Raw genomic sequence first — 25,353 nt, 5'->3', positions numbered from 1 at the left:
TTTAATTAATCACGTTAAATACGGTCCCATTCTATTTAGCGTATCACAGGCAGCATGCAGGACACGCGGGGCCCTGGTCCACCTAAATGGAACGTGGGCTATAAATAATGTCATTGTCCACACAGCTCCATGTTGGGACTGTTAGATGTATTCCTCTTCACCCAACTGCCGTGTAGTTCCTTAGTGCATTGCGCCTCCCAGTGGTTCCATCACGCCATTGTTACATGTTGTGCCCAGAACTTGGTGGAGTGGAGGACACTGAAGGAACTATTGTCCATATCGGATAACTGTGACCACCAGGCTTTCGCGAAAAAAAACCCTGTTTAGCGTCATATTGCTATGAATTGTGGGTGATTCGCGAGGGCATAAAGTGCTCAAACATGTCTGTGGGAGCCTCATGCATCCGGCAATCTGACAATGGGACAGAACTAACAATTCAACTCTGCTCTTTTTTTCGACTAAATCCAATATTATTCAGCATTAAACCATTAAAATATCTGCTTTTGGTAGTTAAAAGAAGACGTAAAAAGAATTAATGTATATCTGTGTGTGAAGATATTTTAACAGATGAGTAAATGAAAATATTTAATAAACCTTTGTTTGAAATATTGTCTCTCAAATACAATAAAAAGATCACGAATACTTCATTTTTGCGCAAGTTTTATGTTGTTATAAAACGTTCGCAGTAACTGGCTGCTGTTTGCGGCAGTCCGTGATGACGTCGCTGCCTACGTCATCAGCACGAGACAGAAACGGGTGAAAGGTGTCGCCGCTGTGTTTGTGCGGAACACGTCGGTGAAGTGGCGCTCCGGGAAAGAACCATGATGAATGTCAACAGATATGTCCTCTCCAGGTCCCTTCACTTTGGACAGCGGCTCGTCTCGCGCAGTACGAGACGAGCCGCGAAGGACGCGGAGCGTCTCCAGCAGCGCAGGTCCATCAGGACGCAGTCACGGAACCTCGCGTACGCCAAGGACTTGTTCCTCGGTCAAGTGAACAAGGTAACTGACCGGCTGTTCGTGATTGCGCTTGTAACGTAGGCGGACATGGCCGCTAGTGACGAAGCTCCGTCTTTCTATCCATCGGGGACTGAGTTAAGTAACTCTGCGTTACGTGTGTGTGTGTGCGTGTGTGTGTGTTACCTAAGTGAAACCCGAGCATTACCTAACCAACCAGTGACGGATGCATGATATGAAACGAGCTCCTTTGCTGTATTTGTTCGTCGTTTGTCCATCTCACAATTTAGAGGTCAAAGGTTATAGAGATGCTGTCCCCCCCCACCAAGTGCCTTCCTGTCTAATGACCATCAGGATCATCATCTTCTAACAAATCAGATTGTATAGACGTCTATATGATAAAATGACTACCTCTGTTTTGATTGATTCCCTCAGTAAACATTATAAACCCGAGTTTAAGGTCTCAATCTCTGTTTTCAAGTGTTCTTCAACGCATGTTCATTTAGTAAAATATGTTCCATTTAGAGTAAATAGACCATATAGTGGAGATCACTTCGTATCAGCCGTCACTAATTGGCATTCTGCCAGCAAAACTCTCATCGTGATTTGAGAAGGAATAAACGTCTGTTATTTCAGAGAGTGCGGTTCAGAATTGGAGCTTTTCTCTGTGAGGATCTTTAACAGTGCGTTTGTGCCCCAGGCAGAAGTCTTTCCTTACCCAGAGATTGGAAATGAAGAGGTGGAAGAGATCAACCAGCTTGTCGCGCCCGTGGAAAAGTTCTTCAGCGAGGAAGGTGAGGGAGGAGATCGGATGAAATGAGTCCAATCAAACTGCGTCGCGTCTACTGACGCGCTGTATCTTCTTGAGCATGAATGTTGATAGTCAGAGTTGACAATTTCATCTATAATGTGATCTCAGTTGACTCGGCAAAGATTGACCGAGAAGCCAAGATCCCGGAGGAGACGCTGAACGGGCTGAAGGAGCTCGGGCTGTTTGGGATCATGGTTCCGGAGGAGTATGGTGAGGTTACCCATGCGCCCATGCAGTAGTCCAACAGTGCCCTATCGGCACAGTGTTGAAGGAAGTGTCTTGTCTGTTTGTGTCCCAGGGGGTCTCGGATTGTCCAACACCGTGTATGCGCGACTGGCAGAGATTACCTCGTTAGACGGCTCTATTGCTGTAACACTGGCTGCACATCAGGCCATCGGACTGAAGGTAAGAAATAGTTGATAAATAAATCATATTATAGAGAAGTCTGTGGGAAAATGATTTATTCCCTCAGAAAACAATTCTGTGCCATTAAGAGTCAAATGTAACATAAAGCAGGGTGTGCTTGATTGGCTGGTTACTGACTTTACCAGAGATGTATACGGCGTCACCATGTCCCTCTTTCGCATGCCAAATATTATTGGTAACTTCATTTCACGTGATTAAGAAAAAGCTGACCGATGGCGTCAGACTCGAGGCTTCGTAACGCCGGGTGACCCCTCGATGAGTGCAAGCGCGTTAGCCGCTGACAACGCGGTTCATGTGCTTCTTGCTAACAGCTGTTTGCCGTTTTAGGGGATTCTCATAGCCGGAAACGAAGCGCAGAAGCAGAAGTATCTTCCCAAACTGGCTTCTGGAGAACACATCGCTGCCTTCTGTCTGACTGAGCCCGGGAGGTAACCCTGCAGCTCCGTATCGCATGACGATCTGTGGAAGTGGACTTCTGGTTTTCGTATTATCATTTGTGGGTAATGCCGTCAGTTTTTCCATCCAGCCGCACAAAAAAGAAGTTGGTTAAGCAAATGTAGCGTAGCGCACACCGGCGACCCAGGGACGACTAAATGTCATTTCAGTAAGACTTCCTGTTGCACGTCGTTAGCATCTCTTCAGCCATTTTCTAGTCTGCGTTGAACGGCGTAAGAAGTAATGATCCGAGGGAGCGAACACTCTGTGGGCATAGCAGATTTAAGCGATGTAGGATCTTCGGCTTTGTGTTGGCTTTAGCTCGACCCTCCTTACGTTTGAACCTTTTCAGCGGAAGTGACGCGGCCTCCATTACGACCCGAGCGACCCTGTCGGAGGACGGCAAGCACTACCTGATCAACGGATCCAAGGTGCGGGTGTTCGGTTCTCATCCGCTCTCGTGCCTCATTGCTTTTGCCCGGGAACTCTAAAGTTGTGCCAACTTGTGCGCCGGCAGTTTTGGATCTCTAACGGAGACATGGCCGACGTCATGACCGTGTTCGCCAGGACGGAGGTGGTCGTGGACGGCGTGAAGAAGGATAAGATCTCTGCGTTTATCGTGGAGAGGGCTTTCGGGGGCGTCACCAGCGGCAAGCCCGAGGACAAGCTGGGCATCCGGGGCTCCAACAGTAAGCCGCTCTTTAATCGGACGGGAGGGGGCAGGCGTGCAGGGAGAGGGGGGGGGGGGAGTTGTCATTGGTAATCAAGCCGTTTGGCCTTTTCAGCTTGCGAAGTGTCCTTTGACAACGTCCCAGTGCCGGTGGAGAACGTGATCGGGGAAGTAGGTGGCGGGTTCAAGGTGAGCTTCGCCTTCCACCCACGGGACTCCCGTCTGCTAAGTGAGTGTTGATTTGCTCGGTGACCTTTAACCTTTGTGGTTGGACAGGTCGCCATGAACATCCTGAACTCTGGGAGGTTCAGTATGGGCAGTTCCTCCGCTGGAATGATAAAGAAACTAATCGGTAAGGACAGAACAGCTCATTATAGAACGTCCGTGTGTCAATGTGAAGACCGTTTCAGTTTGACTTTTTCGTTTTGTTTTTTTATAGAATTGACCTCCGAGTACGCAGCCACCAGAAAGCAGTTCAACAAAAGCCTGGGAGAGTTTGGAATGATTCAGGTAGTCCGTTTTTAAATTGTTAAAAATCAACTCCGCTCAGTCGGAGGAGAATAAAATGTGTGTTTGTCCCCCGATTCTGTAGGAGAAGTTTGCATTGATGTCCATTAATGCCTTTGTGATGGAGAGCATGGCGTACCTGACAGCGGGGATGATGGACAGACCGGGGCTTCCCGACTGCTCTCTGGAGGCCGCCATGGTGAAGGTCAGACTGCTTTCTCATCGCATACGAATTCATATCAATAAAAACAAACATAAGCCGATGTCTGATGTCGCGTTTTCTCTTATCTTCTGTTCAGGTGTTCAGCTCGGAGGGAGGCTGGATTTGTACCAGCGAAGCTCTGCAGATCCTGGGGGGTCTGGGTTATACCAAGAACTACCCCTACGAGCGCTACGTCAGGGACTGTCGCATCCTGCCCATCTTCGAGGTGCTTTAGCTCGAGAAGGCGATGGTTATCATCGCCGAATGAACATCATGCAGATAACTTCTTCCCTTCAATACTGTACAGCTGTTTGTGAATGCAGTACAGCTGTTTCATGGGCGGCTTGTATTCATGATCGGGCCGCGAGAAAATGCTGACTGCGCCAAGTGGAAAGTCGAAACCCGAGCAGCCGCCGGCATAGGATTTAGATGGGAGACAGTAAAACGAGATCCTTATGAGAGGATTCCCATGTACAACATAGAACATCAAGGTTCACGCTCTTGTCGGTTCTTAACCATAAGGAGGGGGAATCGTGCGTTTCTATGCGTAGTCGGTTTAAGATGTCATCTCTTAAAGTGGCCACCAGGTGGCCCACTTGCCTTTAGAAATCTAAGGTTTTAGATGAACTACTTCCTAGGACTTGATGAGTGGACCAAGTAGCAGCGCATCAATAGACAGTTGTTCTTTTACATTGTTCATTCTGTCCATCCTCCACTGACGTTCTACCTGTTTATTTTTGGGGGGAGTTTTTTCTGTGCTGATGTGAGGGTTTCAGGACAGAGGGTGTGTAGACTGTAAAGCCCTCTGAGGCAAATTTGAAATGTGCTCTTTTGGGCTATACGAAACAAGATGAATTGACTGTGAATCAGTTGTACGCAGTTAACAAAGATTTTTATTTGAATTAATACTGTGGCATTTCTAAGAATCTGTTCTTGTTTTTAGGGTACCAATGAAATCCTGAGGATGTACATCGCTCTCACTGGAATGCAGTACGCTGGCAAAGTCCTCACAGGCAAAATAAAGTGAGATTATGGATTTATTCATTGATCTCATGACACTAGACAAGATAAAGCTTTTGGTTTGTTAAAATCCATTGTTTGATCTTCAGGGTTCAGGTTATCAGGGTCTCCCTCCCAAATGAAAATCATATATTTTAATTTTATGATTATCATTTGCAGGCATTGTTCTCGTTGCCATCCAAAAAACATGACCTTGATCCGTTGTTACCGCCTTGGTTTTGTTTGCTAACCCCTCCGCCCGGCCTGCAGGGAGATGAAGAAGGGAAACATCGGCTTGGCTTTGGGCATGGTGGGCAAGAAGCTGAGGGCGTCCTTCGGGAGTTCAGCGGACCTCGGCCTGACGGGGAAGGACGGAGTGGTGCATCCCAGCCTGGCGGTGAGACATTTGATGGCCGCCCTTTAGAGGATTACATCTCCTGCAGATCTTATCCGGTGCTCTGCTTGATGCTCGGGGGCCTTTTTCTGCTTACAGCAAAGCGCAAAGAAGTTTGAACAGAACGTCGACCTCTTCGGATCGACTGTGGAGAGCCTGCTGTACAGATATGGGAAGGTAACGTTGGTTCTTTGGTGTATTCTGTGTGATGTTGTCCTGAATGGCTGAGTGTATCCGTTTGTGTCGTCCAATCAGCGTCTCTGGGGTGAGCTGTGGAGCCAGCTGCTCCTCTCTCCTCACTGTGGTTCTGTAATCGCGGCTTCCCCACTGAGCCCGTAAACCTGCTGGAAACGGCTCAGCTTTTCCAGATCGCTGCTTCCTGTATCGCTCCCCTCAGAGGGCTTTCATCACACTGACAAATGAGATTTATGTTTTAAAGATCCGCCGTGTAGGATTTTGAGGCCATCTGTTTGCATCCACGCCGTGGAAACGCAGAAAACCTTTGAAATAATTTCCCCGGGATTTGGTGTTACTGACCCAATGTGACATTTTCCCTTAATTACCATACGTGCCGTGTTTAGGGTTTTGAAATGAGGGTCCTCCTCTGTGAAAAGAACCGGAGTCAGAACCAAGCTTCCTCACTAAGAGGTCACAAAGGGTCGAACACTCCAGACAGGGAGCCTTCATCGACGCTAAACCAAAATGTCTCATACTGCTTGAAGTAACAATTAAATGAAGTTGCTAAAACATGCGACATCTACCAAGAAACGACATGATAAAGAAGCTCCGTTAAGAGGCGGTGATCTGCTACGAGTACGTGACTCTCTCTCCGCCCCCGAGAGGCCGGTCGGCCGTGATTGATTACTGAGGCGTCCTGCTTGTGTGTTTTTGTTCAGACCTTAGTGGACGAACAGCTCATCCTGAAGAGAGTAGCAGATGTGCTGATCAACCTCTACGCCATGACAGCTGTGTTGTCCAGAAGCAGCCGCTCCATCAGCATCGGGCTCCGGAATCACGACCACGAGGTGTGTACGGTGCACGCGCACACATACACGCTTTAATTAAGACACAGATGTATTTGGCCAAGCAGAGTAAAGGAAAATACTCAATCTGCCGCGAATCCTCCGTGAACAACACGTGTACGACTCCTACACACCTGGAGTTAATCCTCCCGTTGAGCCGCTGCCTTTCATCCATTGAGCTCAACACATCGGTACGCACGTCACTTTCTCTACGTACAACGGGAGGTGATCCACTTGGAAGCGTCGAGTGGTCACTCAGCCAGTAGAGACACGATGAAACTAGATCAGTGTGTTCAGGGATGGAACCCTAAGTAAGAGTGCTGCAATCACCTGAAAAGAACAATTGTGTTAGTGTAGAATGAGAGCTGTCTACAAATATATTGGGGGGTGTAAGTGTAGCTAAACGGAATGTACAGTCTGCTTTTTGTTGTGCCTCCCTGTTGTATAATGACAATGTCCCTGTATGCTGCCCACATTGTACTGATCAGTGTCTTTTTAATAAATGCCACGTGACTGTGCAGCTAACTGGCTGCTCTCCCTGCAGCGAGTCCTCTGCTGAAAACCACGAAGGCAGTCAGTCACCATCCTGTGCGCTTTTGCTCTTTCATGGCTGTTTCTTACCTGACTATTTAGTAGAGGTACAACCACACCCTGCTCCACCCGAAAAGGGGGGAAGCGGCGTAGCAGCTAGAGGCAGCAAATGTCAGCAGACCTTTTGTGTAAAACACGCGCAGGGATTTCAAAGTGCCTTTCTTTCTAAACAGTTGTGTCCTTTTTGTAATTCAATCGCTTAGCGTAGTCCCACATGATCAAAGCCTGGTTCTGTTTTGCATATATAAAAAAAAAAGAATGACTGGTTACTGTTGGATATTGAAGCTGCAGATCTTATCATGCAACATGTGGTGCTTTGTGTTGATGTCTTGTTTTTTCCCCCCACACATTCACTTCTAGGTGCTGCTCACAAACACATTCTGCAGCGACGCTTTCTTCAAGAACAATTACTGGATGACTCAGTTGCAAAAACGTAAGTACAAACCGAAGCGCTAATTGAGAACAGCCCCGCATCCCTTTTTTCTTTTACTGCATCTCGGTACAAAAGACTTGCATGTGTTGCGGAATTTCCCCCAACAACAGACCACATAGCAACACTGGAACCCCCTCACTGCTCTTCGTCTTCACACTGTTTCTTTAACGACCTCTATGTAATTCATCCGGTCACATGATCCAGGCAAATCAAAAAAAGATTCGTTTTCGTATTGAGCGAGCAAACGCTGTGTGTGATGTTGCAGACTCTCCCGAGAACAACGACGCCAACATCAAGAAGATCGCCAGAGAAGTCCTGGAGAACCGAGCCTACGTCTGCTCTCACCCCCTCGAGAGGACGTTCTGAGCTCTGCTCTGATTGGACAAGTTCACAGTTCCAGTGATTCCGTTACTTCTTGCCTTGCACACCCTATTAATAAATAAAGAGATCTGTTAGTACACTGTATTTTATTAACCGTGGTTTCAAGGAAGACTTTTGGGGAAATGGCATTACGAACTATGTATTTAAATAACTGATGCTCATTGGCCTACTCGGTCCCTGAGGTGTGGACTTCTGGGAAGGGAAGACGTTCTTCTCGTGTTCCGCCAACGGCAGGGCGGGTCGCCTGGAGAGGGAGCGGCAGCGCTTACCGAGTCCACTGTGAGAAGCAAACGGAACACGAACATGAAACCCTTCCATTCATTTGAAGCCTCCACCTAAATAACATCACAATATTGAGGAGAACATGAATCTGCATAAGATATGATGAGGTTCTATACACTTCCATGATTCAAATATAATATTAGCTTCTATCTGGCTGGCCGGGTTACAGTTTCTAATTAAAATGTGAACTTACACGAACATGTGGTGGTCCTCGCCGGGCGGAGGGATGTCTGGCATCGCCCCTTTTGTTGCGTGGGGCCACAGCCACGCTGGTTGTTTTCACCCAAGTTCATCACAGACAGCTGAGGCAAAGGCTACAAAACAAAAAACGCTGTATTAGCGCCAAACACTGAGGCGAGGCTAGCATTGTGATAAACAGGCGTTCATAACAATAACTGCTACGTTTGAATTTACCGAATATTCCCGTTTCTATGCAGCGATTCATTCTGATAAACCTAAAACATCCTCATTGATGTTGGTCTGATCGCAGTTTCCCACACTGCAAAATATAAACGCATTTGTTTAAGTCTTTGGGACTGAGGAGAAATCCCTCAACTTTGGACAATGATTTTTAACCTGATTGATAGAAACTGATTGGGACATATAATGCCTTAAAGGTCTGAGTGAGGCCGCTTTATAAATGCACTTCAGACGGCAAAGTGTCTCAGAGCTCTGCATAGACGCATCAAATCCCTGCATACTCCAGTTACTTGGGGAAAATGTGTGTACTTATTGTAGTAATAAAGTATTATGTCTAACTGTAATATATCTGCTGACCAGCAGGGGAAAGAAATACATCAGATTGTGCAGAAGTCTGAGAACTTTCATGATTAATACGCCTCATTAAATATAAACATGAGTTTATGGTCTTGAGCTTCCCGTCTTATTCAATAAATTCAAATTGAAATTAGAAATAGAATTTCTTGAATGAGAGTCCTTCTAACAGCACCGTACCTCCAGCACCATGCCCGGTTTCCTCAGTGAATACTTCTTAGGCTCATCTTTCAGTATCTCCTGAATCCTGTCCGAGTTTCCTCCCATGTGACACGTGAACCGTGGGAGGGGGGCGTTGCCCGGCGGGTTGGCGCGGCGGCCGGGAAGCAGCCTGTGCAGCGCTCTGGTTCCCCCGAGCTGCTCCGGCTTCAGAAGGTCTCCTGTGGATCAACGGCACAGCCACACAAACAGCACATTTAAGGATTTAGTATTTGGATTAATTCATTTTACTGGACGGACGAAAGCAGATCATTCTGGTCCACTGCTTGATATTTCTGAGCAGATCCATCCTACAGTGTGGGAGATACTCAGCAGCCAAAAAACTGATACTGGCTCAAACGGCCGCCATCTGGAGCTTCAATCAAAACATCAATATTGGCCTCAGATACTGAGAAAAGGCGTACAGCTCAGACAGTGAAAGGTCCACCGGATGCTGACTGTTGATCTTAGTACATTTCTAGATGCTAGTCCCCCCCGTGTGTTGGAAGGTCCCAACCAGAGATATTAACCTTAAACTATAAGCAGCGAATACTATCGTTTGTAAACAAGAGCTGGTTTACAAAGAAGGACACGGCATGAATTTCGCTTCTGAGACGTTCTACCTGGCGCGTGAAAAACAAAAAACTCATATGAAACAAAAAGGTAAACTGGAACTAAACTAAAACCAGCTAGCACCCTCTCAAAAAACCGAACCATTTGAACTTTGGTCCCAACCGCAGGAAGCGAAGACGGTGGTACAGTGATACACCACCCTACCTGATGTAGATACAGCCCTTTACGTTCTCCGCCACACTACGCACTGCAATCTGCAGCCTCGCCGCTAGAGACCACCGGAGCCTACACACCAGCCCTCTGTGGACAACTCCTGGATGCCTTTGTGTATTTAATGGTAGGGTGGGGTCAACGAGAGGCCGTATGGCATCATGCTATATTGAGGCAGCCTCAGCTGAATAATTGCTGCCTGCGGCCGATGTCTTCCATGACATTCGGTCAAATGAACCAAACAAATGGACACATGTGGTCGTGTCTGGTGGGGAGCGATGGAGGCGGCACTACCGGCCAGGTGGATGGTGGACGGAGACGGGCTGAAAGAAGGGAGCGGTTTGAAGTGGAGTTGAAAGTCCTCGTGGCGCTGGCTCCAGGCCCATGTGTCCCTTGAAAGTGGAGGCTTCAATATGTTGTCGTGCAGGACGTTCTCCCTCCATGGCTGGAAGAGAAGAGCAACATCAAAGACAACACGCTAAGCCACGTCCTACTAATACGCTGGTAGCTCATGGAGAGAAAACACACACACACACACACACACACACACACACACACACACACACACACACACACGCCTCGTCCGGTTGTCGAGGGTGACACTTGGACTCGTCGCTGCTCCGGCTTGTGAACCAAACTCTGGGGGCAGCGACGGAGTTGGGGCGTTTTTTGGCAATGACGTGTCCTTGCTCCACTGTGGCGCTGTGATACCGCTGGCAGTAGGTGAACCTCCTCCCTGGAGCCTGCAGTGACCACCACACAAGCACAGACCATCTTTTTCGCCGTACTCTTATGATAGTATTGCGTATTGTCTCCATACGGGACGCAGGGCTCCAACCTGGGCCATCACTTCCCGGAGCAGCTCCTTGGCTCGCTCACTCGAGTTGAAGGTCTGGATGCTGTAGTTGTGCACCAGTCCGGCTGCAAACAGTTCCTTCCCAAACACAGCGGCTTTTGGCTTCTGCAACCGCTCACTTTCCTCCTGCACCTTTTTAACGTTTTCCTAGGAGAAGACGTAACGCGTGAGGGGCTCGGTTACATAAGTTACATCCTACTGCGAATTACTCGGGCCCACCGACCTGAATGAAGTCCCTGGACTGGTGCACCGACCGGCTGTTGTCTTTCCATTTAGCGTACTCTGAAGTTTGCACGCTGATTGGGGCGTTACTCTTAACGCGTACGGTGGACGCGGCCGCGGGCCGAGTGGGTGTGTCCGCCGCCGCGTTCGCCCCGCCTCTTTTCTCCCGCTGCCCGGCATTTGTGCCGCAGTTCTCGCTCAGGCCGCGGATCATGTCGGCCGAGGGGAAGAGGTCGCACCGCACCACGTGTGTGAGGCGCTCCGCTCGGCTAAGCTGGCTCAACCTGCGGGAGGCGAAACACAAGTCATGAGAAAGCAACATGGGAAAAGTCACTTTTCTGTTGGTCTGAGTATCTCCACCCGGGACAGCTTTCATGGGTACGATGCACGACAGTCTCCTCCCAGGTCAATCACTGCAGACTTTTTGTCTTAAAAACAGAGGGTGAATCCAGGCCTGATGTGGCAGTTTGATAAATATACTGGGCTCTTTTGAGCATGCAAACATGTCCTGCTAGAAAAACCCTCTACACGAGTATGAACAATGAAAGTGAGCATAATGTGTCCTCTTAAATAAATAATTACAAAATTTTGAATTCTATAAATTTTGAATTTTGAATAAATTTTGAAGTCTATCATCTGTTCATTGCACATTTTATCCAGAACTATACATGGGCTATCCTGTCTCAACAGCAATGGATTAATTCATGCATGAGGAACATACACAAGATTGCTGATTTGTACTTCAAAATCATTAAAAGTTTGTTTTTCACCTAAATCCCACAATACTGGTACCTTAACAAAGCTTGGAAGCAGGGTCGGGGGACCACGCCTCTGATGTAGACCAGAGGCCGCCTCATGATGGTCTCCAGAGGCTCATACAAATGGACAGGACTCAGGCCTACACATAATGAGCCGTACATGCGCTTGAAGAAACCCAGGTCTGAATTGTAGAGGACTTTCACCTGCTCCTCTTCACTCCCACTTTGCCTGCAGAACATAACAGAAGCGGCAGGGTTCTCGCTGGAATCCAAACACGGTCTCCAAATAGACGGCACAGCTGAAAACTGTTAGGGCGGGATGGTGTCCGCGGGGCTTACTTCAGAGGAACGGCTTCCCAGAGTCTCCTCACTGCTCCGTGTCTCAGCCCTTCAAGAACAAAGACGTGTGCCCTCCTATCTTGCACGTGGAATCCCGAAACGAAATCCAGATCCCGGCCCCCGTCGGGACTGAAATTCATTATGTAATTTGACAGGGCCTGCTCTGCGTTCCCCAGCGAGTCAAGATGGAAAGCCGACGCGTTGATCGCGAGGATTTCCGACCTCAGCTTGGTCATCAAAGACAAGTTGTTGTAGTCGAAGAGGTAGATGATGCGCCCGAACGGACCTTTGCAGCCGCCCCCCTCAATGTGGAGCGGACAAGATATCTCCACCTCCACTTTGAGTCTGGAATTGGCGTCGGAATAGCGGCCCGGTGGCATCGCCTTCCTGTCCCGTTCCCTGTCCGGCAGCGGAGGCGGAGGGCAGCATTTGATTGGCAGGTGCGCCTTCAGCTTTTTCCTCCCGAGCAGCAGCTCAGAGAGGCTTAGCCTTGCAACGCCGTGAGAGTTCAGCGCCGCTGTGTTCTGTGTGAGCGGGTCCTCGCCAGCTGAGCCTGGGCCAAACGTTGGGGGGCTTTCTTCCCACTTAACGTCGTCCCGATCATGGACCTCTATCTGGAGAGGGGGACCCGAGAGGAATTCTCCGAGCTCCTCGGGATTCATCAAGCCAGTCAGGATTACATTCACGTCTCTGAAGTGGACTCTGGTGCCACGCGTGTGGGAGCGTGTTCTGTGCATGTTCGAGTCATGGAATTTGTACTGGCAATAGACGGGCCCACATTTCTCCTGAAACCAAAAAAAGGACATGTGTGTTATTTGTGACATCAACAAATAACTTTTGTTGTGACACGTGAGTCGCACCTCCGGGACGTGGGAAGGGACCGGCGATGAAGGCAATGAGGTGGCGGACACAATGGTGATGACCAGCGGATTGAGTTCCGCCTTCATTTGGTCAGACATTAACGTTCTGTCCAGAGAGACGTTGCACACAACCTCCAACACGCCACACGAGCAGACTGGGAAGCGTCGAGTGACAGACGTCTCACCTGGCAAACAAATACAGGACTATTTCACTGTAAAGAAAATGTTTATTCTCAAGACTTAAATTTGTCGGCAAATATTAGATGGATATTCATGAAAGTTACAAAGACAACAAATCAGCATTCTCAGTTACGTTTCAAGAGGAAATGTGTTTTCTGTCGGAATAGATTTCTTTCTGGGGTGACACAGATATATATTTCTAATCATGTTAGTCTCGATGACTTATTTTAACCTCGTGTTAAACGTTTGATGTCAACCATGTGTTGAAAACTGTGACCTCAATTCGGGAGAAAATACACTTCACTGGAAACAAACTCACGACTCAGGACACCGCTGTTTACAGCATGGAACCAAATGTAATATATTATATTTGATGTTTAAATTCAATATTTCATGTAAACTACTTTAAAGTGTGTTTAAAACGGCAACCGCAAGCCACAAGAGAATAAATCTGCCTCTGAAATACGAAGAAAAAGTGACAATGAGGTTGAACTTTTCATAAACACGAGAGCAATATAACTTATAATGAGTGTTTGCTTTCTTTTTGGTCGGTTTTAGCTATCGAGTTACTCACCCGCTAGTAATCCAATGGGACGGATTTCAGCCGAGATCCTTTTGGTTTCCTCAAGGTTGAATGAATCAATTGTGGGTTTTTGAAATTCTGTTTTGGCGAGAGGATTCAAGTCCGTGAACAGCGTTGGGAAATGCAGAGGTATCGTAAAAGTAAAGTTTATTGGCATGACATAGAGCAAAGATACATCATAAGTGTGTAAACATAAACCGAAGCATTTACCACGGTTAGGATTCCATTGTTAACAAGGATAAACTTGGAGATGTACCTGCTTCATCAAATCGTCTATCACTTCTGCTCTTTGTAGATGTGTTCGACGTCTTCTTACACCAGGACCTCAGGTTGTTGACCGTGCTCCTAACGCCACCTTAGAATAGAGTTCCATTACATCACGTCATATAAAATACAGTGTACACAACATGGACATGTGTGGTCTGAGGCACTTTTTGGGGAAAGTTGATGCTCACCACAGGGGTCCGTTGCATCTTTCGGCTGATCCTGTGTCGGCCTGAAGGCTTTCGTTCTCTCGTAGCGGGCCTGGTCGGACAGTTTTGCCGTACTGTTCCATATCTGGAGCGCGATGGTGTGATGAAGCAGACTGATCAGCAGATCCTTGTTCACTCCGATCCTGAAATCCTGGCTCCAACCGACCCATGTCTGACCTCCATCCTGCCGCGTTCCAACAACCTGTTACGCACATTGCTCTGTTGTTGCATTAGAGGCACTTTCTAGTGAAAGTGTCACTAGACAGCAGGGTGCTTAGAAAGTGTTTGTGAGCAGTAACAACAAACCCTGTCGTTGCAATAATAACCTTGTGTGCACTGATGGATAATTTAGTGTATCTCTAGAAGCTTCATTATTGGTCATTAGAGATGATCATGAATTGTTTATGAGTAGGACACACACACACACACACACACACACACACACACACACACGTCATGGTTACCTTGAACTCATCTTCTTTGTAGAGTTTTGCTAGTGGACCGAACACCAGTAAGTCCACTTTGACTGTCTCTGTATCACCTGGCAACAACTTGTATTCTATATGGTACCAGCTCTGAGCTTTATTCGTTTTCTCTGTCTTTCCAGGAGCTTCACAGGCATCGATGTCTTCCCCTAAAAAAGGGGACGTGTGTACGAATGAGATAAAGAGTGAAATGAATCCGTGATCTGTTTCTTACGTTATAGTATTGATCTCATTCCCACACTTGGCTCATATGACTGCACTGCAAAAAAAGGGTGTCTCAAAACAAGATAAAAAAACTAAATTTGAGGTAAAATGTACTCAAAACAAGTGAAATTATCTGTCCATGCAGCTAGATAATTTCACTTGACAAGATTTCTTGAATTAAGATAATTAAATCTAGAAATAAGCTTGTCTAAAGAGGTATTTGGAAGACTTAACATAAGATGAAAATGCTGGGTTTAAGATCAGATTACTTAAATTTAAACTTTTTAAAGCCTCAAAATAAGTGAATTATACTAAATATAAGCATAAAATGCTGGTTGTAAAATGAGATTACTTAAATTTAAACTTTTTACAGCCTTAAAATAAGTGAATTATACTAAATAAAAGCATAGAATGCTGGTTTTAAGTCTAGATAACTTAAAATAAACTTTTTACAGCCTCAGAATAAGTGAAATATACTAAATATAAGCATACAATGCTGTTTTTAAGACTAGATTACTTAAATTTAAACTTTTACAGCCTCAAAATAAGTGAATTAGACTAAATATAAGCATAAAATGCTGGTTGTAAAATGAGATGACTTAAATTTAAACTTTTTACAGCCTTAAAATAAGTGAATTATACTAAATAAAAGCATAGAATGCTGGTTTTAAGTCTAGATAACTTAAAATAAACTTTTTACAGCCTCAGAATAAGTGAAATATACTAAATATAAGCATAAAATGCTGTTTTTAAGACTAGATTACTTAAATTTAAACTTTTACAGCCTCAAAATAAGTGAAATATACTAAATATAAGCAATTACCCATTTTGTTTTCTTACTTTGAGCATCTTAAAATCTAAAGCCTGTCCTTTTTTAGAATAATGGTGCAGAAATAACATGGCTTAAGACAACATTTATTTAACATCAGCAAGTCAAGTTTGCTATAGACATTTGAATACTTTTCCATAAAAATAAAAGAAATTAAAAGCAAAAGGGCAAAAAACAAAAACACTTCTCAGCCCTCAGTTATGGATTTTTCCTTAACTATCATTTTAAATACAGGCCTAAATGAGGTAATAACTCAGTGACTGTATAAGCTTGTGCAACACAAAACTATTATTAGGCACAGCTAACAATAAGAACTCACAGCTAACAATAAGAACTGGCATGACAAAATACTCAGCTACTTCTCAATGAAAGACTTCCAATCAGCCATTGCTTTCCTGTAAGCACTAGTGGCATCTTGATCGTGGATTGTGTCACCAATTACCTCTGTTTGAATAACTGACAGGAGCGTTGCAACACATTTTGGATATCTTAAGTGCAAAGTGTAGTAATATGCCATTAACACCAACATCCCGTCTGAGAAATCTTCCTGAGGGAGGGTGGTCACAGGTACATTACCCACAGCCACAATGGTGGTTGAGCCATCAGAAAGCAGAACTGGGGAGGAGAGAGGATGCTTTTCCAGGTACAGGGCAGGGTCTTCGCCTGACTGGAACAGAATAAAAAGAACAATGTGTAAAGTGAGAAGACATAAAAATGTATTGAAAGTCAAGTGCATGTTCAACATAAAAATATAATTTTTAGATAAATGACCAAGTTGCAACTAATGACACTCTTGAAATAGTCATTATTATATACAAACACTGATGAAAAATATTGATTTATTATTACACTGGAAGAAATAATCATGAATTACTTCAAAATGGGCAACATTTGTTTGACAGATCAAGGTGTAAGAATTTAGGATGGATTAACAATGGATACAAGCTGATGCAAGGTGCATTTTTATGTTTCTGGGATGAATTAATGGATGAATTAATCAAAGGTTTTTTGTTTAATCAAACATTTCTTGGTATTCCTTTCTGTGAACACCATTTGAGGGACACTAGAAACACTTTTTTGCAAAAAGTATCTGTGATTGTGAACTTAGGGTGTATTGTTATGTGAACATGCACAACAAATGTGAGAAAATAAGAGGACAGTAAGGAATCAACACAAAAATGTTTTTACCTTCAGGACATGAAGAAGTGCCTCACAGCTATTTCCAAGCTTCTTTGGTGGTGAAGTTGGTGAGGGGAAAAGAGATGGGAGTGCATTGAAGAGGGCAAGCGTGAACTCCACTAAAGAATAGAAAGATTGGTCTGAATGGTCTGAATATGGTATAAATCAAAATACATTTGCATATGGAACCGCAACTTACCTCCACGGACATCCAATGGAAAGGGGGGTTTCAGGGCTTTCTTCCACACACCATAGAACTGCACCTTGGCACAAAAGTCTGCCCATCTTCCTTTCACTTCCTCGATGTATCTGCTGTTGGTGCCACCTACTATGCGCCGCAGCTCATCCATTGCCTAAGACAGCATTGTGCACAGTTATTCAACCATTGGACATTTAGAACACAGATGGATAGACAGTAATTCAAGTGCAAGTAGTGGAAAAAAAACATACATTTCGAACATCTCTAAAGCATGGATATGCCTCAAAGATTTTTGCAGGTCGGTCTTCTTCCCTTGTAACATCTGCATCAATGAAAGCCCGTCTGGCCTTAAACTCAAGGTCTAAAACTTGAGCAACATCACTTTGATTGGGTTTTGCATTTGGCTTATTGTACATGTTGCTCAAGGTTTTGTAGTGCCTAGCCTGCATTTTCAGACTGTCCTGGCCGACTGAAATGGCAAAAAACAGAGCAGACATTTCAACGTAAACACAACTTTATTGCATTATGCAGGTCGGTCTACTTCCCTTGTAACACTCAAATCAATTAACTTAATTGATACAATAATACAATAATTAGTAATACAAAAATACAATAATTTTATGTTGTTTATATGAACAATGGGAGTTGTCTGGAAAAAGAGTTTCCATTAACATCCACAAACTAAGGAAATTTGAATTTAATCTCCAACCGTTTAGACTCTGATTTGCCACTCTGAAAGTCATTATCATGGATAACAGGCTGAGAGGTGTGCTGAGGTGGGCTTACCAACATCATCCTTTGCAGGCGTGGTTGGTGAAGCGATCACAGTCCTGAGTGAGGAGCCTGAGGCTGATGCGGATGGCAGCAGGAAGGTTTTGGTCTTTGGCTTCCTTGGCACAGAGGGGGGTCGATGTGCTGGGAATGCTTTTTGGGGAAACAATGAAAGAAATAAAACACAAATAAAAGCATGACAACAAGCAAAACCGGCAGATAAACACAGTGCATGCCTAGCCATAAACTCTGGCTTGACAAATACAGACAACTATAGTTTCATTACATGATTTGACAATTTTTAGACAAAAAAACAGTAGTCTAACAGCACCCCTTCATTTTTTGCAAACAATTTGCACACCTTCACTGGAGTTGTCCTCGGTAAGGTCATCATTGCTCTCAAGAAGTAAGGTATTATCACTTGAGTTGCTTGTGTCTGTCCAATCCGTCTCCATGTCTTGGTTGTCTGCACTGAAGAGAGCTGTCTTTGCCACTCCTCTTTGTGGTACAGAGCCTTGCCTCTTCCGTGGGGATCTCATATTTTGGAGTCGCTTGTACATTTTGGTGTAGATAGTCAGCTGTGGTAAAAGAATGTTAGATACGTTGTTTGTCTTGTTGCTGACCTGCCCAAAGTTTTGGTTTAGATAAAAAAATAATACTTACATAAGGCATGTTTGGATCATCATCCCGTAACATTGGGTAATAGTCTATAATCTTCTGTGACATGGCTCTTATTTCCAATTTTGACGGGTAACTGACTTCTTTCCCCATGGGACTAGCACGCAGGATAGCAACCATACTGGTTATTGTGTTCCTTACAAGTCTGCAAGATAGCTCCTTGGACAGTTTGTAATTTTTTTCCTTTCCATTGCAGAGCAGTGCAAAGTATTGACTACGCACCATGTCTAACTCTGAATCTGTGTACACCACATACTCTGGAGGGTCTGGCATTTTCATTTTTTTCTCAGCAGATATGGGGGTTGAGGTTTGAGGCTGGCATGGTGGCATGGCACAATTGTTGGCATCTTGGTCCGTGGTATTTTCACACTATTAGAATTGTGTGGAATGAAAACAAAATGCATTAGAACCATTAAAATGTATACTTTACTAGTTTTTACTCATTCCAATTTGTGTTTACATTTTCACTGATGAAATTCCAAAGTTTCTTTCTTTTGAGGAAATTCTCTGGGCCAGGAAAAAGATCCCTCAGGTCATCCCGGCTAAGGCCTTTCAAAGCCTCCTCATCAACACTGGCAGCTGTGAGATATATGACAAATATCTATCTTTAGATAAAGCAGTAGCAAGCTACAGAACCAATCAATTTATTTAGTAAGGCTGTACACTGCAGCTAGAAGGTAGTGAAGCACCAAGGGCGGAGGGCATTTTTGGTTAATTTGGTTAATAAAAGATATCGATTGACTTGACATTGTATAAACACATATTTTACATTGTCATGTATTGATTCATAAGAGTCCAAGCTTTCAAATGAGGTATAATGACTATGCTACATAGCAATCTGATGAATGGCGGATGATTTACAATGTTGGGGGGGAAGGGTAACGTTCCCGCCTGCGGGACACTGCAGACCGCGTGTTTTTAAAATGTGGGATTTCTATTTTACAACCATATATTTTGCTTTAGAATTCTGACTCTTACTTAAAATGTTTCATCCTAAGAATATTATAAATTCGTTAAGCAAATGACGGTTGAGGAAAAACCCAGAAAGCAGAAAAATGTTGGATTTCAAATAAAAGTATTCAGTTATTAATAAAGTACACTCCATAAATAGCATCAATGCATCAGATATAAATTGTATTCATGACTTACCCTCCAACACCGATAGAGTGGCATCGTCAAAAGTATCCATCTTAGATTCATCAGCTCCCTGAAGCATTAACAGGCGGTACCGTAGAACTACCCGGGAAAACCCATAGGCAAACAGAGTTCGTTAGCTAACGGCTAGCGTGTAAAAGTGCACATTAGCTAACAATTAGCTAGCTTGATAAGCATATACCGACATAGTAATATTTACTAATTCAATAAAGTTTACTGACATTGAGCCGCTCTTCTTGCACTTCTTCGTCAAATGTAACGCACCCAAATCTTTCAGTTACTCAAGCGGTGAACCGCGAACACTGACGTCATTGAGGTGGGACCGTTGGAGGACATGAACTGAGGATGCGCAGAAATGATCGGACGTAAACATGAACATGTTAGCAAAATATTATTTTAAAAAAACTTACCATCGTAAAATTAATTAAGTCGCATTTATAATTAGAGGAATGTATTGTTAATATAATAACAAATTATTTCATGATTGCCCCCCTCCCCATCCACCTCTGGATCATTAGCCCGCGACAACAACGGTGCATCATGGCGGCGTGGAGGTGTATGATATGTTTCGTCTTTGTTGCTTTAAGTCTTAAAGTACTCCTTAGCCACATTAATAAAAGTCACAGTCGCAGCCCGGATTTTTGGGTTTACTGTGGTATTGATGGATGTGAACAGGACTTTAGAGTTTTTAACTCTTTCTTTCGCCACATTAAACGGACGCACCTTCAGTATTTGAGGACTGGATGCCCACCAAGCGGATGGAGTACGACGCCTTCTTCTCGGTCTTTGGGACAGGAAACATTTGGTGTTTCGGTGTTTGCCAGCTGTAGCACTCCTGCAGCGGCCAGCACTACGGCTGTCCCACCTGATGCCTCTTTACCTGAACCGTCACCACAGCCTGAAGCTGACGGCCGCCTTGAGTCCGTAAGTTTCCACAATTCAATTTATTTTCAATCTTATCGTGCCAATTAGGTTGCTCTCTGTGTGATGCTGACTTGTTATGTAATTTAATATTTTTGTCCTACATATAACGATATATTTAAATATGGGCCTCATTGAATCCACACTGCGAGTGTGCGCGTTAATCATGCATGATTTGAGTAGCCTATGCACACTTTCTCTTTCATAGGTATTATCTCCATTGAATGCTAAGATTAAACATTAAAAAAAACATTTAATTCCTCTTACCTTAGACGATAGAGCTGCTCAGGTTCCAGACCAGTGAAGCGAATACGGGATTAAAATGAAGTCTTTCCCCTCTCGGGCATCTCCTCAAAAATGTCCATTTCCTTTCAAATCAATTGCAACTTTGACTGTGTCCATCTACTCGCTCTTAAAAAATTACAACTCATTTTATAAAGGAAGACGCTGTTGCTGTGACCTCCAGAACCAGACCTGATATAGCTAGATCCGCAGCGGCATTCGCCATCAGTGTCCGGGAACAGTGCCAGTTATCACAGGTAAATTTATCTTCATGGGCAAATGCTTTAATGGTACTATTAATTTAAATTATTCTAATGTAAAATATGGGCCTGTGAATTATATGGGTGACAAAATTATTTACATTTTAAATATTTTCCCAGAGAACTGTCAACAGTGTCATCTCAGGGGTGCAACAGTACCAAGCTGCTCTCATTGACACACTAAGGGAGAGAATCAGAAGGGTGTTTGAAGAGAATCCAGACACAACTGCTCAGCTCCAAGGGGAGGCTTTGGCTACGTTTGATGCGTTCATGGATCCTTTCTCAACCACAGCATATGGACAGAATAAAACCATCCGGGAACTATTCAATCCAGTCAACCCAGAGGAAGTTGTGGTGTCCCAGAAGATTTGTTGGGTAAAGCGTGGTCTTTCAAGGGTCATGGCCTTAAGAGGCAAAAGTTTTTACTATGTACCACTCATTCAAAGTCTTAAGCAGTTACTGACCAATCCCAGAATCTTCACCATGTTAACCACTGTACCACAAAGAAGTGAGGGATTCTTGTATGATTTTACTGATGGAGCCCTTTTTACATCCCATCCATTATATTCTCAAAGGCCAAATGCATTGCAAATACTATTGTACACCGATGAAATTGAAATATGTAACCCTTTAGGCGCCCATGCCTCTGCAAATAAATTGCTGATGTTTTATTATAGTTTAGGGAATATAGATCCAAAATTTAGGTCGAAGTTGGCTGCAATAAGACTCCTGGCTATTGCCAAGGCAAACAATATTTCTCAGTGGGGTGTTGATGTTATACTAAAAAGAATCCAAAAAGATCTAACACTTCTGTACAATGGTGTTAGGATTGACACCCCAAATGGTGAAATTGAGTTGTTTGGTGCTGTGATCGCCATATGTGGAGACACACTTGCCCAACATGATATTGCTGGATTTAAACAAGGTGTTGGTTTTGCTTATAGCAAATGTAGACATTGTGAATGCTCCTTTGAGGATATGCAAAGTATTTTTGAGGAGAATAGGTTTGCTGAAAGAACTTTGGAAAAGCACATTAGGCAGTGTGTTGAAATAGATAAGGCAAGCACAGAAACATTGAAAGCATCCCTCAAAACCACTTATGGGATTAACAGAAGAAGCAGACTAGTTGATGTTCCAGCATTTGATCTGATCAAACAAACACCACAGGATATAATGCATGTAATTTTTGAAGGTGTTGCACCAATGGAAATAAAGCTTGTATTAAAAAACCTGATTCTGTCAGGACAGATAGAATTAGATGAGATTAACTCAGCTATTCTAAATTTTCCTTACTCACCTCTAGACATAAGAGATAAGCCATGTCCTATTAGTGTCAGTACTTTAGCTGCTAATGACAATAAATTAAAGCAGTCATGTGGACAAATGTTGATACTTTTAAAAATCCTACCTTTTCTTTTGAACGGTATGGACAACGAGTATGTCAAATTTATTCTCAAGTTAATTGAGATTGTTCAAATTGTCCTTGCTCCTGTTATTTCTTTAGAAACCGTATTACGGCTCAGACGCATGATTGAGCAACATCTGCATCATTTCAAAGAACTTTTCTCTGAAGCCAATGTAATACCCAAGCAACATTACATGTTACATCTACCAAGCCAAATCATATCTCTTGGTCCATTAATAAGAAGTATGTGTATGCGATTTGAAGCTAAGCACAGTTATTTTAAGCAGTGGGCTTCTAAGTTAAATTTCAAAAATGTCTGTAAATCGCTTGCAAACCATAACCAGTTCCTTGAATGTTGTCAAAATGAAATAGGCATTGAGCATCCAATTTTTGCTAGTGAAAGAGAATCGGGGCCTGTCTCAGCTGTCAAAAATTTTGATTATGTCAAGAGAAAAGTCAAAGATTTTCTAGGCGTAGAGGTCATGCAATCTGTTGTCTCAGTGAAATGGTACATCCTCAATGGCAATAAGTACACCAGTGGTAAATCTATGATTATTGTAGATGTAGATGATGCTTTCCCAGTGTTCGGACTGATAAAAGATATATTTGTGATTGATTCCTCTTATGTTGCTTTTGAGTACCAGCGTTATGAGACACTGAATTTGAGTCCAGAATTGCTGGCATATGAGGTGGCAGTTCCCAATGTTGCCCAGGCTACAGAATTTGTACATGAACTCATTGACTGTATTTCTTATTTTTCTGTTAGTTTCAAGGAACATATGTTTGTGCCAATAAAATATAGTCTTTGTGATATTATTGCCCACAGAAGTAGACATTAAAATGGAGGAATGAAAGGGAAGCATTGATTTATTGGGTGATCAAGTTTGCCGGTTTCCTGGACCTGTTTTTGTTAACAAACTGTTTTGGTCATTAAACAATTCCATGGACTGTATGGTGAGTTGTGGTGAAGGCTGTATAATTTATCCTCACATTGTCTGAACATGCTTGAAGTCAGAGCAATAATAAACTCTGTTTCTTTCAGATGCTTTTTGTGTGACTCTTGAATCAAGCAACTTGAGTTTACTGAATCTTAAAACAAGCTTTATTGATGAGAATTTGAGGGAGAGATGTAAAAGATCTTAATTTAACAGTTATCTGACTAATTTTAAGATGTCATGCCTATTTGAGACAAAAAAGATAAGGTTGTGCTTGATTTAAGATTTTAGTGTAAAGTTAAACACTAAAAATAAGAAATTCACTCTTAAAACAAGATCAATTATCTAACACTTCTAAATCTAAGTTTTTTTATCTTGATAAGATTCAAATAATTTGCAGTGTGACGTTCACTTTTAATACATCCCCATCAGCTAATGTCAATGGTTCATCTCTTTTGAATGACGTACCTCTTGGGACAGCGAGGACAATGAGAACTGTCCATGTGACGTAGTAGGCACTGTCATCTATGGGTCCCGTTATGTCCTCAGGTGGACCTGACCTTTGTGCTATGGACACCACATCGGTCTGAAGGACGGACACGCGTTCCTTTCCTTCATCGGTAACTTGTCCTGCGTTACAGTCTGACGGTGGATTACAAGGACCCGTCTCTGACATCATGTCCATGTGGTCTTATGGGAGACATAGCAGAAGAAATAAACCGTATTGATCATCATTTTTCTTTTACGTTTGTTTTATAAAATGTATGAATCCAAAATCTTTCAAAACACGGTTAATTCATCCATAACATTTCCAGTCATTTCCAACGCTATTAATTAACAATTAGATTTGAAGAGGTTGGCCTGCAGCAGATTGGTGAGGACATTGACTCGCGGAGGGACAACTATCTGTCCATCACAGTGCGTTGCCTGGACAGTAAACTCCAAACAAAAAGCAAAAGCTGTGCAGTGTCTCCTCTGGTGGGACGCGTTTGTGGACTTGATGTTTTCTACACGTGTCCACGGTGACTTCTTCTTTTGTGTTGGAATTGTAAATTGATTAAATGGTAGTTTTTGTTTCAAAATCTCGTGTCTGACGTTGTTTCAGTTTCAGAAGTTGACATCGGATGTAACACATGTTGAAGCCTAAAGCTGTTCATTTAGCAGCAACACACACACACCAACGTCAACTGTATTGTCTACATGTGACGTACAAAGGACGTTTTGCTTCTTCTTAAGTGAATTTATTGAACACTCGTTCGTCCCCTGCACACAGCTGACGGCAGTTAACGTTATTTGTCGACTTAAGTTAGCCTAGCTAAATTAGCCTAGCTAAATTAGCCTAGCTAAATTACCTTAGCTAACAGATATCTCTGACTGCGAATGTTTTAATATGTCAACAAAATAAATTATCGTTAGCTACCTTGGCTAGCAGCCTCTAAGGAAAGTTACAGCTAATTTCAACATTCATGTTAATATTCAGATACTACAACAAAGTTGATTCCCTTGTGCGCTCACCTCAGCTGCTGTTGGTTACTACGAATGTACCGTTAACAATGACGTAAAGTATTATCGATGACGTCAGTACGGGACGTAAGTTACGTCAGGTAACCGAAGACACGCCTTCTCACTTTATCCGGTTCATATTAATGACGTGAGACGCGTTGTGCCGTTGTAAAGTGGCGCGCTGTCCCATAAACGTAACGTGACGTGTTGAGCGCGTCGCGTCGCCATGACGACGAGTGAAAGCAGGGCGGCGCGTACGTGCCGTGCGGTTTTTGATGTTTTTACACTTTTACACTTTTACACTAGATGTGGATTTATGAGGCGTTAACTCCATATATAAGACCAAAAGCTCAGAGGGAAAATAACTGGCACAATACAGGCTGTGCCGTTGTAAAGAAAATATAATAAAACT

At 43.7% G+C, this 25,353-nt stretch overlaps 3 protein-coding genes and 1 long non-coding RNA gene across 7 annotated transcripts; 2 read left to right on the top strand and 2 right to left on the bottom strand.

Moving 5' to 3' along the window:
* Positions 1-706: 706 nt before the first annotated feature.
* Positions 707-7,904, top strand: acad9 (acyl-CoA dehydrogenase family, member 9). The gene is made up of 18 exons (XM_040203688.2): positions 707-1,001; positions 1,657-1,750; positions 1,876-1,977; positions 2,066-2,172; positions 2,521-2,621; positions 2,981-3,059; positions 3,146-3,317; positions 3,414-3,487; positions 3,575-3,650; positions 3,738-3,808; positions 3,891-4,010; positions 4,105-4,233; positions 4,951-5,030; positions 5,277-5,403; positions 5,500-5,577; positions 6,297-6,425; positions 7,374-7,446; positions 7,712-7,904. The coding sequence occupies exons 1-18, from the start codon at positions 822-824 to the stop codon at positions 7,810-7,812; spliced, it is 1,893 nt and encodes a 630-aa protein (XP_040059622.2). The 5' UTR covers positions 707-821; the 3' UTR covers positions 7,813-7,904.
* Positions 7,899-25,199, bottom strand: cfap92 (cilia and flagella associated protein 92 (putative)). The gene is made up of 16 exons (XM_078091712.1): positions 24,954-25,199; positions 23,907-24,128; positions 14,600-14,769; positions 14,118-14,337; positions 13,919-14,017; positions 13,654-13,740; positions 12,900-13,084; positions 12,040-12,824; positions 11,735-11,929; positions 10,944-11,226; positions 10,703-10,867; positions 10,386-10,607; positions 10,159-10,342; positions 9,064-9,263; positions 8,303-8,423; positions 7,899-8,104 (listed from the first exon to the last, which is right to left on the bottom strand). The coding sequence occupies exons 2-16, from the start codon at positions 24,121-24,123 to the stop codon at positions 7,986-7,988; spliced, it is 3,252 nt and encodes a 1,083-aa protein (XP_077947838.1). The 5' UTR covers positions 24,124-24,128; positions 24,954-25,199; the 3' UTR covers positions 7,899-7,985.
* On the bottom strand, positions 15,724-19,974 carry LOC120821053 (uncharacterized). Of its 4 annotated transcripts, none has more exons than XM_078092507.1 (10): positions 19,857-19,974; positions 19,630-19,716; positions 18,941-19,059; positions 18,466-18,849; positions 18,164-18,380; positions 17,818-17,955; positions 17,283-17,500; positions 17,032-17,185; positions 16,842-16,951; positions 15,724-16,320 (listed from the first exon to the last, which is right to left on the bottom strand). In XM_078092507.1, exons 2-10 carry the CDS (start codon positions 19,694-19,696, stop codon positions 16,009-16,011), a joined length of 1,719 nt encoding a protein of 572 aa, XP_077948633.1. In that variant the 5' UTR covers positions 19,697-19,716; positions 19,857-19,974; the 3' UTR covers positions 15,724-16,008. The 4 variants fall into 4 exon arrangements, with proteins under 4 accessions (XP_077948633.1, XP_077948636.1, XP_077948634.1 ...); XM_078092510.1 differs by having other exon boundaries at positions 16,842-16,883; XM_078092508.1 differs by lacking the exon at positions 18,941-19,059 and having other exon boundaries at positions 19,857-19,970.
* On the top strand, positions 20,159-22,384 carry LOC120818174 (uncharacterized). The gene is made up of 3 exons (XR_013453256.1): positions 20,159-20,559; positions 20,997-21,095; positions 21,219-22,384. It is a non-coding gene; the product is annotated as an uncharacterized LOC120818174 (long non-coding RNA).
* Positions 25,200-25,353: the final 154 nt, after the last annotated feature.

Source organism: Gasterosteus aculeatus, chromosome 17, assembly GCF_964276395.1.
Source record: "Gasterosteus aculeatus chromosome 17, fGasAcu3.hap1.1, whole genome shotgun sequence".
NCBI lineage: Eukaryota > Metazoa > Chordata > Actinopteri > Perciformes > Gasterosteidae > Gasterosteus > Gasterosteus aculeatus.
This window is presented reverse-complemented; position numbering and strand designations above follow the sequence as displayed.

Coding starts and splice junctions, on each gene's coding strand:
- acad9 (XM_040203688.2), top strand. CDS start 822: ATGATGAATGTCAACAGATATGTCCTCTCCAGGTCCCTTCACTTTGGA. Junction 5,031..5,276: donor GTCCTCACAGGCAAAATAAA/GTGAGATTATGG, acceptor CCCGGCCTGCAG/GGAGATGAAGAAGGGAAACA. Junction 5,578..6,296: donor TGCTGTACAGATATGGGAAG/GTAACGTTGGTT, acceptor GTTTTTGTTCAG/ACCTTAGTGGACGAACAGCT.
- LOC120821053 (XM_078092507.1), bottom strand. CDS start 19,696: ATGCTTCAGGGAGCTGATGAATCTAAGATGGATACTTTTGACGATGCC. Junction 19,060..19,629: donor CACTCTATCGGTGTTGGAGG/GTAAGTCATGAA, acceptor TATATCTCACAG/CTGCCAGTGTTGATGAGGAG. Junction 17,186..17,282: donor GCTTTAGAGATGTTCGAAAT/GTATGTTTTTTT, acceptor ATGCTGTCTTAG/GCAATGGATGAGCTGCGGCG.
- cfap92 (XM_078091712.1), bottom strand. CDS start 24,123: ATGGACATGATGTCAGAGACGGGTCCTTGTAATCCACCGTCAGACTGT. Junction 9,264..10,158: donor GTCCACCATCCACCTGGCCG/GTAGTGCCGCCT, acceptor GTTGATCCACAG/GAGACCTTCTGAAGCCGGAG. Junction 8,424..9,063: donor AACCGGGCATGGTGCTGGAG/GTACGGTGCTGT, acceptor TTTGTTTTGTAG/CCTTTGCCTCAGCTGTCTGT.